Source organism: Cryptomeria japonica, chromosome 9, assembly GCF_030272615.1.
Source record: "Cryptomeria japonica chromosome 9, Sugi_1.0, whole genome shotgun sequence".
Classification (NCBI taxonomy): Eukaryota; Viridiplantae; Streptophyta; class Pinopsida; order Cupressales; family Cupressaceae; genus Cryptomeria; species Cryptomeria japonica.
In genome coordinates this window covers 729,414,571-729,431,624 of record NC_081413.1, presented here as the reverse complement: position 1 = coordinate 729,431,624, position 17,054 = coordinate 729,414,571, and the positions used below count along the sequence as shown (strand labels likewise).

Below are 17,054 nucleotides of genomic sequence, written 5' to 3'. Positions count from 1 at the left end.
TATAATTACACTTTACTTAAGCTTACTTACGAAATTGCATAGGATTAGTTGGAGCATTTCACTTTAGTTGGAATTGTCCTTTCCTAGGATGCATTAATACTTGTGTCGGGTGGTTGAGTTCGAACAAAATATTACCTACCCTTGCATCTCATTGGGCCACATGTCATTATTGTGTGCTCTCATTCCCTTTTTCCTTACCTTTATAAGTAGGCTTATATACATTGCATGAAATCCATTTGATTCTATTCTATTGCATCATTGATAGGAATACAATTTATTCTTGTCATATTATTTTCCTCTTGTTATTGTGCTTTCCTTTGCCTCTAGATCTTGGGTGGCTACCTTCATAGCCAATTCTTACAGTATTCTATATTAGAATAATTTCCTAGAAATTTATGAAATTTTTTATTGTGCATGCCTATTTCATTTTTAAGACAAAAAATAAACAATACATGTTTTCTTTATTTTTCAAGTTCTCAATAAGCACACATGCCAAGGGTTATGACCATACAATGATATCTATTGTGATCCATTGCTTTATATGAACTTGGTATCCATTTTATGCCTTAATAATTTTTCTTTCATGATGTTTGTGAGCACTCATTTACTTTGTGATACATTATTATTTGTCCATTCACATTCACCTTAAAGTGCGTATAAAATGTAATGGTGAAATTTTCATACCTATGGTAATTCCAATTTAGTTTTGTGCCCATTTTGAGATAACATCTTCATACAAATTACATATCCATGAATGCCACATTCTTGTACAAATTTGGGCTCATTCTTTGAACCACTACCCTTATTTATCTAAAAAATACCACACATTTGCCTATAAATTATCTATTTCCACATATTCTCATATATCTAATATTTAATGCATACCTCCTTTTGGGAATCAATTCCATTTATAGATATTGCCTCTCCCTTATCATGGATCAATGCCATGCCCTCATTTATGACCCCCAATTTTAAAAATTTGATTTCAAGATTTGTTGAATCCCATCCATTCTATGCTTACTCTAGGAGAACTTGGTCTTAGTGATTTGATAGCCCTGTTAAGTTAGTTTTGAATACTAATTTTCATTAATGACCAACAAAAAGTATATAATTTGGCAATGCAAATAAAAAAGGTGCATGATCAACATGATTATATTTGTGAGTTACATGATAAAATCATACCTAGAAAAGTGACCCAAAACCACAAGGTCAACGAGAGAAAATGACAACTCGGTACACAATTCTTGACAAATGAGTACTACCATGTTGCTTATGTTTCTATGCTAAGACAATTCAAATATAGGAATCATAAGTTTATGTTATTCAAAATGATATTCAAATATACTCAATTTAAATTATTCACTTCCACAACTTAAAAGTAATTAATATTAAACTGTATGCATATTGTTTAATTAACTTTAATTAATGTTAAGAAAAGGTTGTATTTGACAAATTTTTATATTAAAAATTTGATGGATTACAAATTTAGTTAAAAACTAATGGTAAACTTAATCAAATAAAAATAAATAATGTCTTTTTATCTCTCTTTTAGGAACATAATAAAATATATTTGACTATTAAAATTGTTTGCTATTAATTGAAGGAATTCTAGAAATTTTAAAATTTTAATTTTATATTAATCCAAAAAGATAAATAAGACAATAGATCTTTTCTTTGTGAATGACATTAAATTATTCTTAATGAATATAATAAACTAATCCTCCATTGAAAAAAAATACAAATTATAATTTATATTATATAATTTTTTAAAATCAATAAAACTTAATACATAAAAAAACATTTTATTTTAAAAGGATAACTGTAATATTCAAGTAAAATCTCTCTTAACATAAGGTGGCACACATGAATAGATAAATATTTGTGTCACCTGTCATGATAGATTACCTTCTACTACCCCTTTATTACAAAGGCGTAATAGTCTTGCAAACTATTTATTATTATTATTATTATTATTATTTTATCTTTATATAGCAAACTTAGATAGTACCACCAAATACTTTTAAGATGACGACGATAGGATGGTCTGCTTTGCTTTGCATGTTTCTGAAATGTCATACTCTTCAACGACTCTACCATTTAGTTGTTGCACCGCTCTTGCATTGTCCTGTTATGCAACAATTAAATTTTTAGTTACTTGTTTTCTTTTGAAAATATAACAGTTATTAATTTTTTTTTGAATTTGATTTTGTAGACTCCGTTAATAAATTTTAAATTAGACAAAATGATGAAAACTTAATTAAAATTTTGAATAATAATAAGTCACTTTTCAGTGATAACTGCATCAAATGTGTGACAGTTAATTTTGATGATTTTCATAAAATTGAGTTAAAAATATGATATAGGTGACAAAGATTTACCCCAGGTAATGCATTCTTCAAACTTTCCACTTGTATAGAGTTAACTTTCTTGGCCTGCATTAAAAAAAAAATTCACAATGTGATTTTTTTTCTTTTAAATATGAAAAATGAATAGCTTGTTAATATGTAGACAATAAGTAAAGGTGAAATACTTGTTTGATTATGGTCCAAGTGACTCCCTCTGTGAATGGATAAGTGGTGAGGGATCCACAGTATCGATAATATGCTGCATCGCTTTCAATTTCAATCATGTTGGGATCTACAAAATTCAAATCTATCTCTGGCACATTGTCAATATTTTCAATGGCCTCCTCAAGCTGTGAACATTACACAACATCAACTTTTTCAATGCACCACAGAAATATACATTTAATATTTTCCAATTAATACCTACACAATAGAAAGTGATACAACAATAGAAAGATAATAGTACCATTGTGAGAAAATTGTCAGAATATTCATCGTCAATGGAGTAGAGGATACCAATAACTGCAATCATGCCATTATCTGATTGGTGGACCAGGTGCAACTCTAAATCATACCTGAACATCATATATTTCAAATTAATAGCATAAGTATAACTGAATATAACTGAATAGCATAAGTAGTACAATTGTAGAATAGGCTATTCAATAAGATACACCAATGCATAAGTTATGATATGATGTATGAGAGTAACTCATATATTGGTGCATCCTAGAAACTGGATAAGAACAATCATCATTATCTATTATTTTTAGAAAGACAACCAAGGTATAAGTTACTACGCTATATCGTTTATAGTGTGTTCTGATGGGTGATGCCAATGGCACTGCTTTAATCTGTATTCCACACCACCTATTTCAAGATTGCCTGCATCTTCAGACCACTCTACCTGTATTGTATTCAATATGTTAAATTATACAGCATTTTGTATTATCATAGGCCGAGTACAGGTAAGAGAAGAGAAAGAAAGATGGGTAGTAACCTGAATTGCATCGCCTGTATTGGTCATTGTTGCATTTCCAGCTGAATAATCCATCTCCAATTCCCCAAGAGTTTGATTGCTTTGAACATAAGCAGTTTGTATATCGATGGGAGATTGTTGCTCTCCTTCCCCTGCAATTTGCAGCACCATCCATTCTCTTAGTTTATGATGAAACAAGACTAGAAAATTAGAAAATGAATAATGAATATGTGTGTTACCTTGGACCAATAGCAGCCCAGTGAGGGACATCATACACATAAATACAATTCGCACCATCTTACAAGCTTTAAAAATTCCAAGTAATGGTTGCTTATGCATTCATATGCTGTGCATTTATAAAGCCTTGTGTGAACTCTAGTGCTCTCATTGTGGTTTAACTGTGGTTAAAAAAGACTAGGTTGGTTATTTTGGACATCTGTATTTATCTGGTTAATTATATTTTTGATTTGGAGTTTTCATTTGTTTTTCTTCATTTAGTTTTTGCTTGTATAATAAGGATGATTTGGTTAAGAGTAGCTTTTCCCGATATCAATGTTAATATTTAGTTTTCACCAAACATGTCAGAGTTTAAAAATATAAGTAAAAATGGGTTTGAGGCAGAAATCACGTTTCACTGAATTGACTAGCGCAAATTGATCTATAATCGAAGGTGTAAATCGTTGCCTGCCATCCAATCCATCTTTAGATAACTTGAGATTTAAGGTAGTATATTTCTTTAATTTATTCTGTAAGATAAACATTAAATTTGTATTAAGACAAATGAATATAATGGAGATGTTTCCGCATAGGCTAAGGCTGTAAGCTCTGCGTGTGAAATAATCGATGAACTACTTTGATCTGGACGTTGGTAATTACTAAGCAACTGCGAACGTGTACTGAATTCCTCCTTGAACTACTTTGATTTGGATGTTGGTGTTTACCAAGTAATTCCTCTATCATTTTATTTTTATCTTTTACATTTTCATCCATTTGCAATTGCAAACAAGGATAAACTGTAATTTGGAGTAATAGTTTTATGGTTGTGACAAATGAATCACACGTAAGAGAGGGCATTTTTTCTATTGATCTTTCTATCATCAAATCTAGTCTTCTAAAATTTTATAATGTTTTTACTGTGTTATATTTTTAAGTTCAATTTATGTTAATAATATTAGTGTGTTTTATATAATGGTAATATGTTTGAGAAACAATATACTGAATTAAAAATTAAAATATTTCATAAATGAATATGTATATATTGATACCAAAAATCATCATGTAAAGTGAATCAATAATATACAGTGATCTCTTTGTACATGTAAGAAGAAGGAAGCTTGGATTGGACTACTGACTACTCTAAAATGTGTAACACATGTAAAAAATTTGAGACAGGTGTGATGACATTTGTAAAGTCACTATAAGGTGAGATAAAAATATAGAAAACCTCTAAATGAGCTTAAGTATAGTGTAAATAAGTATACTTAGTATAAATAAACTAGATAATAGTCCCCTTCAGTGATATTAATTGAACAAGTTAAAAATAAAAAATAAATCTTAACAATCAGACCTAATGAGTTACTCATGTAAAAATAATATTATCTCACAAGTGAAGAAAAGGAGAAAACATTATGAGAAAAAACTCTTCTCCAAAAAAACAGAACTAATAGAAAGGAAGGATAATTCAACATGATCACCTACCTGAATAATTTTCTTCAACCCAAACATTTTTCAGAACCCAAGATAGAGGAAATGCTAGAGGTTTAGTGAGACATCTATAATTTTCTTTTGAGTGGATAAAGAAATCTAAGAGAGAAAACAATGGCATATTCAAGTTGTTGAATTAAATAAATGTTGATCTTGATGTGCTTCATCCTCTAATGCTCCATTGAGTTGTGAGAAATATAAGTTTCACTTTGGTTATCCCACCAAAGAAGAGTTGGATGATCAAGTGCTAGACAAAAAAATAATTCTATAATATAGCAAAATCCCACTTTGGAATACCATAATCTTTTAAAAATATATACAAATATATGAATATAGCATGACTCAAAAGACTAGTACCAACATTTTGTGAGTGTAATAGGAACTAATACTATTACCAATCAAAAGTCTAACCTTGTGAATAGCAAGAAGAGTCCGTCTAGAAAAAAAAGTAAGCAGGAGGAGGTGGAGTTGGTGGTGTCCATTCATAATATGCTACCAATTTGTGAAACACAATACTTAAACTAGTACAACATGAAAACTTAAATATTATATATAAATTTATAACTAAACCATCTTAATATAAATTACCATGTCTATAAGAAATTAAAATTAGCTACTTCAATATGCTTAATATAACTATCTCAAATAGACTTATATTTGTAATAAAACAATCAGATAGTATTAATAATGAATGAAAACGTTGACCAAATCTCCAACACCAACTTTAAAACAATTACATATTCACATATAATTATATGCGAACTAATACAACCATAAGAGGAAAATAGCACCGTTGTGAGAAAATCGTTGAAGCTTCATCCTCAACATAGTAGAGGATACAAAAGTTTTGCAGTCTTCTTGACCATGTGCAACTCTAAATGATACATAACTATCACACCCAAATTAATAGCACAATCGTCATTATCCATTACTAGAAAGACAATGCAAAGAATCATGGTGTAAGTTACTACTGTATGCAGTTTATGACGTGTTCAGATGGCACTGTTTTAATTTGTTTTCCAGACCTCCTATTTCAATACTGTCTGCATCTTCAGACCACACTACCTCTATTGTATACAACATTTTGTATTTGATAATGACTGGAAATGCACTGCCCTCAAAATGTGGGAAATATATGGAGGATCCGTATTTAGAATGGTGATAATATTAAGATAAATTATAATGTTACATGTGAAGAAGTAGGACCATAGTGCTATCAAACTGAACACTTATTAAACAATTGTAAAGAAAATTGCCATATTGTGAAGGATCGGGATACATCATCATCTAACAATGGCATCTAGTAAATAAATGTGCTTAATACTTCTAAAAATATCCATATTCAATATATTATCATACTATTAAATATAAAATATACTTACAAAGTTTTCATGAATATTTTTAAAATCTTAAGATCCTCCAATCCATCTTTCATGTGTCCAAGCATGTATATACACATTTGATACATGCTTCACATATGCACTCCTGAAATAAATACTCAATACAATGATATCCAAGCCAAAATTCTAACTATCCAGCCTAAATCAGTAAACATGTTCCTGCTTTTATAGAATCAAGATCACACAAATACAACCAAGTGGCAAGGTAAAATCATGAGCTTCAAAACCATGAGTTCACAAAACTATTGATCTACTATTTACTTTTTGGTACCAAGTTTTTCAATATTAAATAGTTCTTCTATGTCCAAACTGCACATAAGATATCTAACCTAATGTTACATAGAACTTTACAAGTGGCCCCAAATTAATATTTAATCTGGCTCAATAAATCACCTTATTAGGTATCACAAATGGATATTTATTTTACATAATTAAAATAAATTAATGTTATGCAAGGTGTACAATTTCTAACACACTGACAATTGTAATTGTTGATTTGTAAACTTTTTATAACATGACACCACAAATGATACTTTTAATATATACTTTGTATAATGAAATAATGATTTTTATCAATCTATCAATGGAAATTATGAGTAAAATGTAATAATTATTGAATGAATGTATGTTCAATTTATGTAAAAGAATTGTGAAATAATTTTTTTTATATATCCATTTCTTAAGAGAAATAATGATATATATTTAATTAAATACTTAAAAATTATCATATTTTTTGTTAGAGAATTTTATTATGTTTAGAGAGGATGAAATAGTTAGTGTTCATTACACATTCTACCTTGAGACTTTACACCTAGATCTATTTATTGCTACTAGGGACCTATTGACTTCCCTGAGCTATCGTGTGCCCAAAATATTAGATAATGCATTAGGGGTACATTATCATTTTTCATTTTATCATTATCTTAGAGTGGGTATAAAATGTAAAGGTGAAACCTACATGTTTATGTCAATTCTCATTTATTTTTGTGCCTATTTTAAGATAATATCTTTATAAATTCTTCAAACCACCACCCTTATTTATTTACACATTCCCACATATTTGAGTATACATTATCTATTTCAACACATTCTTATACACCTAGTATTTATTACATCCCCATATTTCAACAAGAATTCCCCACATAGATATTTCCTCTCCCTTATCCTATATCAATCCTACACTCACTTATATGAACCCAAATTTTATAATTCAAATTCAAGTTTTCTTGAATCCCACCCATTCTTTTTTAACCTAGGAGAACTTGGCCTTAGTGATTCTAAAACCATCTTAAGGTAGTTTTGAATACTAATTGCCATTGATGACCAACAAAAAATAGATAATTTAGCAAAAATAAAAAATTAAAATGCGTGATCAACTTGATTATATTTTTGGGTTAAGTGATAAAATCGTGTCTATAAAAGTGATCAAAAGTCATGAGATTAACTAGAAACAATTATAACATAATACATAATTTTCTTGACATCAAGTATGCTAAGACAATTCAAATACATACATCATCAAGTTATGTTCTTCTTCCAAATAGCACAAGCTATATACTTCAAACCTTCACATTTATTTTTTTAGCTCAACATTTAATTTAGATTATTCACTTCCACAACTTAAAATTTATTAAAATTAAATTGTATGCATCTTGTTTTATTAACTTTAATTATACTTAAGAAAATGTTATCCTTAAAAAAATTTAATATTAAATTTTGTATGGATTGTGAGTTTAGTTATTAATTGAAGGATACACTTAGAAAAATATATATACTTTTTTAATTATCGTTTTGAAAAAATAATAAATTATATTTAATTATTAAAAATATTTGATATTAATTAATGGAATTCTGCAGATTTAAAATAAGATACCTTCTTAATTTTGTTGAGCATAAATTTTAAAAATTTATCTATTAATTTAATTTTTTATTGGTTAAAAAAGGCAAATAAATTTTTTAAAATGCAAATTATAGTTTATATATTATGTAATTTAATATCAATAAAATTGAACAAATAATTAAATAACCCAACATTTAACAATTATATATATATATATATATATAACAATTTCGCAATGATGATGTCTTTACTGGTAAATCTAGGAACCTTACTGAGTCTCTACAATTGTTTATTTAAAGGAATTATCTGATGGTTGTACATGGGACCGGGTTGGTAGCAACAATACAGTGTTTGAACAGGCCCTGTTGAGGTTCATGCACCAACTGGAACAAAGACAAGCTAGAATGGGTTTTGTTCGTGGAGAAGAAGAACAAATTCGTACCCAGAATGCACACTTTCATGTAGAACAGATTGTTAATTTTTTTATTGAAGTCTGGATGGAAGGAGACCGTGGATGGACTGCATGGGTTCCCCTAACTGGGAACAACAGTTTACCTGATACAGACACATCATTTGACTGACTATGAGGTGTAGTTCATGAACTAATGCCGTGAAGACGTAATTTTGATACTTTATATTTAATTCAAAAAATATATTAATTTTTTTTTCGGTAATATTCAAGGATAAACTCATAACATAGAGTAAGACACATCCACCACTCATATAATATAAGTTAATGGCGTTGAAATATAAATAGATAAATATATCTGTCAACCATCGTGATAGATTACCTGCTAATAGACCTTCATAGTCTTACAAAATATTTATTATTATCTTAGCATACATTTTTATTATTATCTTAGCATAGCAAAATGTAGATAGTACCAAGAAATATTTTTAAGATGGCGAAGATAGGATGGTCTGCTCTGTTTTGTATGTTTCTGAAATGTCATACTCTTGAACAACACTGTCGTTTATTGCCTGCACCTGTCTTGAGTTGTCCATCTGTTATAAAAAAATAAGTTAACTATCCTGTAATGAATGACAGGGTTTGATTTCTTTTAAAATCTTTACCATGGCAAATTATAAATTATAAAAAATATTCACAAATTAATTTTTAAAATAATAAGTATGTTTTCAGTGATTTCTAATTACATTATAAATTAAGGTTAAGGTAATCAGATATGTAGAAATTAATTCTGAAGATTTTTACCAAAAAAAAAAGTTACCCCTTTCAATGCTTTCTTCAAACTATCCACTTGTTCTTGGGTAACTGTCTTCACCTGATCGAGTATATAAAAGAAAGAATTTACAATGTGAGTAAATTTTTTGTGTAGTTATGAAAGATGAGTAGCATATTAATATAAAGAGAATAAGTAATGTAAAATACTTGTTTGATTAGGGTCCAGGTGACCCCCTCTGTGAGGGATCAACTGTATCGATAATATGCTGCATCTCCTCTAATTGTATGATAAGGATGATAATGCTATTTCCACGTAGGTTAACCATTGTTAATGTATTAACTCTGCATGTACAGTCATCCAATGAACTACTGATTAGGACGTTGGTATTTTCGCGTCCGCAGAAAGATTCCTTGCAATTTATTAAATTTGGCTTGGTCCAATCATTGGAAATGTACAGCTATTGAAACGTGGGAAATAAATGGAGAATGGATTTAGAATGGTGATAATATTAAGATAAATAATGTTACATGTGGAAAAGAATAGAGGACCATAGTGCTATCAAACAAGAGACTTATTAAACAATTGCAAAGAAAATTGTCTTATTGTGAAGGATTGGGTATACATTGCTATCTAACAATGATATCTATTAATAAATGTACTTATTGTCTATTTGAATACATTAATTGACTCTACTATGAAATACATGTGTGATCTAAATTTTTACAATATATTTTAACATAACTTGAAACTATCAATGATAGTGACAATTAATATATATTTGTGTTTAATTTTTACTTTATGTTTTTTTATTTTTATGATAGTGAGGTTTTCTTTTGTTTATTTATGATTCTGATTTTTTCATTTTGTGTACAATGTGTAGGTTGTCTATAATGTTCATTTTGTTTTTCTTGTGATGTACATGGTTGTGAATACTCTTGAATGTAAGTTTGTGGCTTTGTATATAGAGGGTTTGAAAGTTTGTTATTATTTTATACAAATTCCCTTACATGTCATTGTTGCAAGTAATTTTATTGGATTTCTATTTATTTTTAAATGATTCTTTGTTCCATTCAATGTTAGTGTGAGGGCTATCTAAGAAAAATAGATCTCTTTGAAGGTTGAGAATTAATGTTTGGTAAGTGATAAGAAATGGTAGGGTTGAGGTTATGTCCCTGTCTCTATAGCATGTCATTCTTGCGATTATTAAAATAATCTTTTTGTTTACTTACTAAGGTTAGTTAGAAACTATTTCTAACAAATAACGAGTATTCATCCCTTTCAATTAATGAATAAATAAAATCAAATACAAATTCTAATTTATTTTATTTAATTATTAGGTAAATATAATTATATTATTTATAATTAAAAAGATAAAATTGGTTGTAATAGATAGCCAAGTCAAAACTCCAGCTAGTGAACCTAAACCATTAAACATGTGCTTGTTTTTATAAAATCAAGCTCACACAAATACAACCAAGTGGTAAGGTAAAAAAACATGCTTAAAAACCACGACCTCAAAAAACTATTGACCCCACATTTACTTTTTAGTAATAAGTTTCTTAACATTAAATAATTTTTCCATGTGCAACTCACACATAAGATATCTAACCTAATTTTAAATGTGCAACTTTAAAAGTGTCCTCAAAAAAATATTTAATGTGGCTGAAAAAATCACCTAATTATGTATGGCACATGAATATTTATTTAACATAATTCAAATAAAATAATGTTTTTGATTAAGGCAAAAAACAAGTTTTGAAGGGACCTGAAACCCTTTACAAACAAATTTCGAATAGATCTGGAACCCTCAACCAGAAAGTTGTCCTAGCAAAACCCCTTAGCCATGGGGAAAATATGAACTTTACCATTAATAAGAGCAAAACCCCTTAGCCATTCTATCTTGCACATTATCAAACTTTGCAATGAAAAACCCCTTAGCCATGGGGAAAATATGAACTTTACCAGTAATAAGAGGCTCCCAATGTTCTGAGATCCAGCTATGCAATTGAGGGAGGCTAGGCCAAAAGCCCCTAAACCGACATATCACACCATGTAAGGAAAGGACAAAAACATTATGATCTATTTCCTCTTTTGTCTTTGCTTTCAGATTAATGGAAATGGCATTTGCAACAAGAATGAACCCACCATCAAATGATCATTTCCCTTTCCATGACCTCGGAGCCTCACCAGTCCTCCTTTGCCCGACAGACATAGTCACACCAAAACCGACAGTTACATTGGAACAAAAACCCAACATCGGCAAGCGACAAAAACTTCGAACCCCTTTCACAATAGATGACTGTGTCTCTTCATTGGCAAATTGTTGGCCCTTCCCCTTCCTGTCTAGCATGTCGCACACCCTGTGGACTACTAATGAACTGAGTCATAGACTTCCCCATTCAATCTCCCTACCCAAAGCTCCCGCCTAAACTCCCCATTCAAATTTTTTGTTATTGTTATTAAAAGCAACAAATAAAATAATGCTATGCAAGGTGTACAACAACTATTCTTGACACATGTAACAATTGTAAATGATAATTTGTAAACTTTGAATAATGTGACATCATAAATGAATGAATATGAATTTGTAAACTATTCTGTCAATGGTAATTTTGAGGAAGATGTAATATGTATTGAATGAATGTATGTTGAATTGATTTAAGAGAATTTCAAAATGAATTAGTTTTAATATCCATTTCTTAAGAGAATTAATGATATATTTAATTAAGTAGTTTAAAAAATAATTATAGTTTTTGGTTAGAGAATTTTATTATGTTTAGAGATGATGAAAGTTAGTTTTCATCACACATTCTATCTTGAGACTATACACGTAGATATTTGTTACAACTAGGGACTTATTTATTTCCTTCAACCATTGTGTGCTCAATCTCTTAGATGGGGTGTTAGGGGCACGTTATCATTTTTCATTTTCTCATTCTAAAGGAATCCATGTCAAGAATTATGTGATGATTTTTCATTATCTTAAAGTGGCTATAAAATGTAATGGTGAAATTTGCATGCTTATATCAATTCTCACTTGGTTTTGTACCCATTTTTAGATAATATCTTCATAAAATTACATATCCATGAACAAACATACATTCACAAATTTGGGTGCATTCTTCGACCCACTACCCTTATTTTTTTACACATTACCACATATTTAGATTTACATTATATATTTTGACACAGTCTCATACACCTAATATTTATTGCATCCTCGTAATTTGATAGTAATTCCCCACATAGATATTGTGTCTCCCTTATAATATATCAATCCTACACCCACAAATATCACCTGCAAATTTTAAAATTCAAATTCAATTTTTGTTGAATCTTACCCATTCTATGTTTAACTTGGGAAAACTTGGCCTTAATAATTCTATAGCCCTCTTACTCTAGTTTTAAATACTAATTTCCATTTATGACCAACAAAAAGTATATAATTTAGCAAAACAAATAATAAAAGTGCATGAACCACATGATTATATTTTTTGTTGAGTGATAAGATTGTATCTATAAAAGTTACCCAAGGCCATGAGATCAACTAGAGAAAATGGCAATACAATACATAATTCTTGACATTGAGTGCTCCTAGGTTGCTTATGTTTCTATGCTAAGACAATTCAAATAAATGCATCATCAAGAATACAAGCTAAATACTTCAAACCTTAAAATTTATTTTCATAGTTTAGCATTTAATTTAAATCATTCACTCTCACAACTTAAAATTAATTAAAATGAAATTGTTTGCATCTTATTCTATTAACTTTAATTAATTTTAAGAAAAGATTGTCCTTTACAAAATTTTATATTAATTTTTTGATGGAATACAAATTTAGTTATCAATTAATGGTAAACTTAAAAAATAGAAATAAATATTATTTTTTATCTCTTTGAAAAAAGAAATATAATAAAATATATTCAACCATTAAAAATATTTGATATTAAATTGATGGAATTCTATCAATTTTAAAATAAAATACCTTCATAATAAATTTATTGATCATAAACGTTAGAAATTTACGTATTCATTTTATTTTATATTGATTTATATATTATGTAATTTTTAATATCAATAAAATTAATAAATTATTAAATTAAACCAACATTTAACACTTATAAATAAATTAAATATATTTTTAAAAAAATTCAATATTTATATAGAATTAAAAAATTTATTTTGAAAAGGAGAGTCGTAAAATTCAAGAATAAACTCTTAACATAAAGTAACACACATCCACCACTTATATAAGTTAAAGGCGTTAAAATATAGAAATATAAATATATATATCATTCGTCATGATGGATTAGCTTGCTACCAGCCCTTCATTACAAAGATGTAATAGTCTTGCAGACTATTTATTATTATCTAGTAGAACAAAAGAAATATTTCTAAGATGACCCTGATAGGATGGTCTGTTCTGCTTTGTACGTTTCTGAAAAGTCGACAAGAGGCTCATACTCTTCAACAACTCTACCGTTTAATGCCTGCACCTCTCTTGAATTCGCCTTCTGTTATATTGCAACCAAAATTCTTTTAGATCTTACAAATGAATGGTACTTAATAATGTTAAAAGTAAACAAATGTATGGTAGTTAATCTTGAAGATCTTCACAAAATCATGGTAAAAATTAGTATAGTATGTGAAAATTTACCCCATGCAACGCATTCCACAAATCATTCACTTGCTCGGGTGTAGCAGTCTTCGCCTGAGTAGATAAAATAGTTTACAATATGAGTAATTTTGTTTCGTTAGGAAAAATGAGTAGCATCTTAATATAAAGATAAGGGTAAAGGTAAAATACTTGTTTGATTAGGGTCCAGGTGACCCCCTCTGTGAGTGGATAAGTGGTGAGGGATCCACTGTATCGATAATACGCTTCATCTCCTCTAACTCCGATTTTGTTGGGATCTACAAAATCCAAAGGTATATCTTCTGGGGAATGTGCAATCTCCTGAATGGCCCACCCAAGCTGTAAACACCACACAACATCAACTCTAGTGTTAATGCATACATGGCACAAGTATATCAACACCATAACACAATTCCATTCTTTTGGGTGTTATTCCAGTGAAACTATTATAGATACTTCCAAAACATTTAAGTCTTTAATTTGGGGATAAATTTTCATATTCTATTTATATATGTAATAGTACAACAATACTAGAAAGACAATGGTACCTCTCCAAGAAAATCATCAGGTGCTCCAAACTCGTAGAGGATGCCAATAACTGCGATGGAGCCGTCATCTGAAATATGGACCATGTGTAACTCAAAAGGATACCTAATCATCACACCCAAATTATAATATAATTAGCACAATCATTATCATTATGCAATACATTACTAGAGAGACAAGGTATATAAGTTACTACCTTAGGCCGTTTATGGTGTGTTCAGATGGTTGATGCCAATGGCTCTGATTTAATTTGTATTCTACACCTTCTATTACAACACTCCCTGCATATTCAGACCACGCTACCTGTGTTGCATTCAACATATATTATACAGCACGTTGTATTATTATAGGACCATCATAGAAGAAAAGAAAAAGAGGAATAGTAACCTGAATTTCATAGCCTTTATTGATCATTGTTGCGTGTGCAGCTGAATATCCCTTGTTCAATACCCCAAGAGCATCATTGTTTTGAACATTCGCGGTTTGTATATTGATGGGAGATTGTTTTTATCCTAATTCCCCTGCAATTTGCACCACCATCCATCCTCTTACTTTGTAATGAAACAGAAAAAAGAACAGAGAAAATGAAGAATAGTGAAGGAGTATGATTGTTCAATGTTACCTTGGACCAATAGCAGTCCAGAGAGGGCCAACATACACATAAACCCAATTCGCAGCATCCTAGTAAGGTTGTAATGTGCATACAGATCTTGAATGGTTGCTTATTCATCTGATATGCTGTGCATTTATAAAGCCTTGTGTGAAGTCTACTATTCTCTTCAATCACACTAGTCTTGTGGTTTAACTGTGGTTATTTTGGATATGTGTGTTTATAGGATTACTAATTATTTTTTAATTGTATAATAAGGATGATAGTGTTATTTCTATGTAGGCTAACCATTGATAATATTAATTCTACATGTGCAATGAACTACTTTGATTGGGACGTTGGTGTTTATTAAATTTGGGTTAGTCCAATCACTAGAAGTGCACTACCGTAGGAAATAATGGTGAATGTATTTAAAACGGTGATAATATTAAGATAGCTAATGTTACATGTGAAAAAGAATTAATGCTTTACATGTGAAGGGAGGACCACGGTGCTATCAAACAAGTCACTTATTATTCAATTGTAAAGAAAATTATCTTATTGTGAAGGATTGGGTATACATTGCTATCTAACAATGATATCTGGTAAATAAATGCATTTATTGTCTGCTTGAATGCATTAATGGACTCTACTATGAAATACGTGTGATACAAATTTTTAAAATATATTTTAACATAACTTCAAACAATGATAGTGACAATTAATATATATTTGATTTTAATTTTCATTTTATGTTCTTTATTGTTATGGTAGTCAGGTTTTCTTTTGTCTATTTATGATTCTGGGTTTTTTATTTGTGTACAATGTGTGGTTGGTCTAGAACGTTCATTTTATTTTCCTTATGATGTGAACAGTTGTGAATACTCTTGAATGTAAGTTTTTGGCTTTCTATATAGAGGGTTTGAATGTTTGGTATTTTTTTATACAAATTTCTATATCTTGCAAGTAATTTTTTTAGGTTTCTATATATTTTTGAATGATTCTTTGTTCTCTTTATTGTTAGTGTCGAGGACTATAATAAAAATTAGATCTTTTTGGAGTTTGAGCATTAGGGTTTAGTAACTGTTAAGCAATAGCAAGGTTAAGATTATTCCTCCATCTCTGTGCAATACTTGTATACAAAGTTTTTCCTAAAATACCATTTAAGTTTTGCATGTGCGTAGGGTGCATGGTTGGGCTTTGTATAGTGAGTATTTAGTATATATTTGCTAACATTTTACATAGTTGGTATTTTCATGTAGTTATTGAAAATACTTTTTCTAGGTGTGATTTTATTTTTTGAATGATCCTCTATTCTCTTTTCTTTACAAATAATTTTAACTAGCAATTGAACCTTGGTGTGAAATGGGTATGCCATATAGCCATGGAAGGTTAATTAGGAAAATTTTGGTATATGTTTTTGTATACATTTGTGTAGTACATGAGGTAAATTGGTAGATCATTGAACAAATTCTTTTTTGTGCAACAAAGGTCTCAATGGAGAAGTGATTGCTTCAAATCAACTATGAATCCACTTATAGGGATCCAAACATGGTTAAAAGAAAGCCTTTGAATCAGGAAGATAATAAGGCCATTACCAATAGGATCGTGCTATGTTTGTATTTGGGAGAGAGAGAGAGAGAGAGAGAGAGAGAGAGAGAGAGAGAGAGAGAGAGAGAGAGAGAGAGAGAGAGAGAGAGAGAGAGAGAGAGAGAGAGGGATATAAAAAGGAATAAATAGAAGGAGGAGAGTGAGAGGGGTAAGGAGATAGAGATTAGTGATGGAGATGGATATGGAGAGATAACGAGAGAGGATACATGGATAGACAGA

At 29.7% G+C, this 17,054-nt stretch overlaps 1 protein-coding gene across 1 annotated transcript; it reads right to left on the bottom strand.

Moving 5' to 3' along the window:
* Positions 1-1,778: 1,778 nt before the first annotated feature.
* LOC131038666 (carbonic anhydrase) lies at positions 1,779-15,152 on the bottom strand. Its single transcript, XM_059211910.1, has 13 exons — positions 15,023-15,152; positions 14,832-14,938; positions 14,638-14,740; positions 14,261-14,428; positions 14,111-14,164; positions 13,851-13,967; positions 3,564-3,654; positions 3,346-3,476; positions 3,146-3,252; positions 2,812-2,920; positions 2,531-2,695; positions 2,379-2,432; positions 1,779-2,125 (listed from the first exon to the last, which is right to left on the bottom strand). Exons 1-13 carry the CDS (start codon positions 15,047-15,049, stop codon positions 2,021-2,023), a joined length of 1,338 nt encoding a protein of 445 aa, XP_059067893.1. The 5' UTR covers positions 15,050-15,152; the 3' UTR covers positions 1,779-2,020.
* Positions 15,153-17,054: the final 1,902 nt, after the last annotated feature.

Bases quoted from the DNA above. Each gene is read 5' to 3' on its own strand.
- LOC131038666 (XM_059211910.1), bottom strand. From the start codon at position 15,049: ATGATCAATAAAGGCTATGAAATTCAG. The intron at 3,253-3,345 runs GTTACTACCCAT...AATACAATACAG, and splicing joins ATACAGGCGATGCAATTCAG to GTAGAGTGGTCTGAAGATGC. The intron at 2,696-2,811 runs GTACTATTATCT...TAATGTTCACAG, and splicing joins CTGACAATTTTCTCACAATG to CTTGAGGAGGCCATTGAAAA.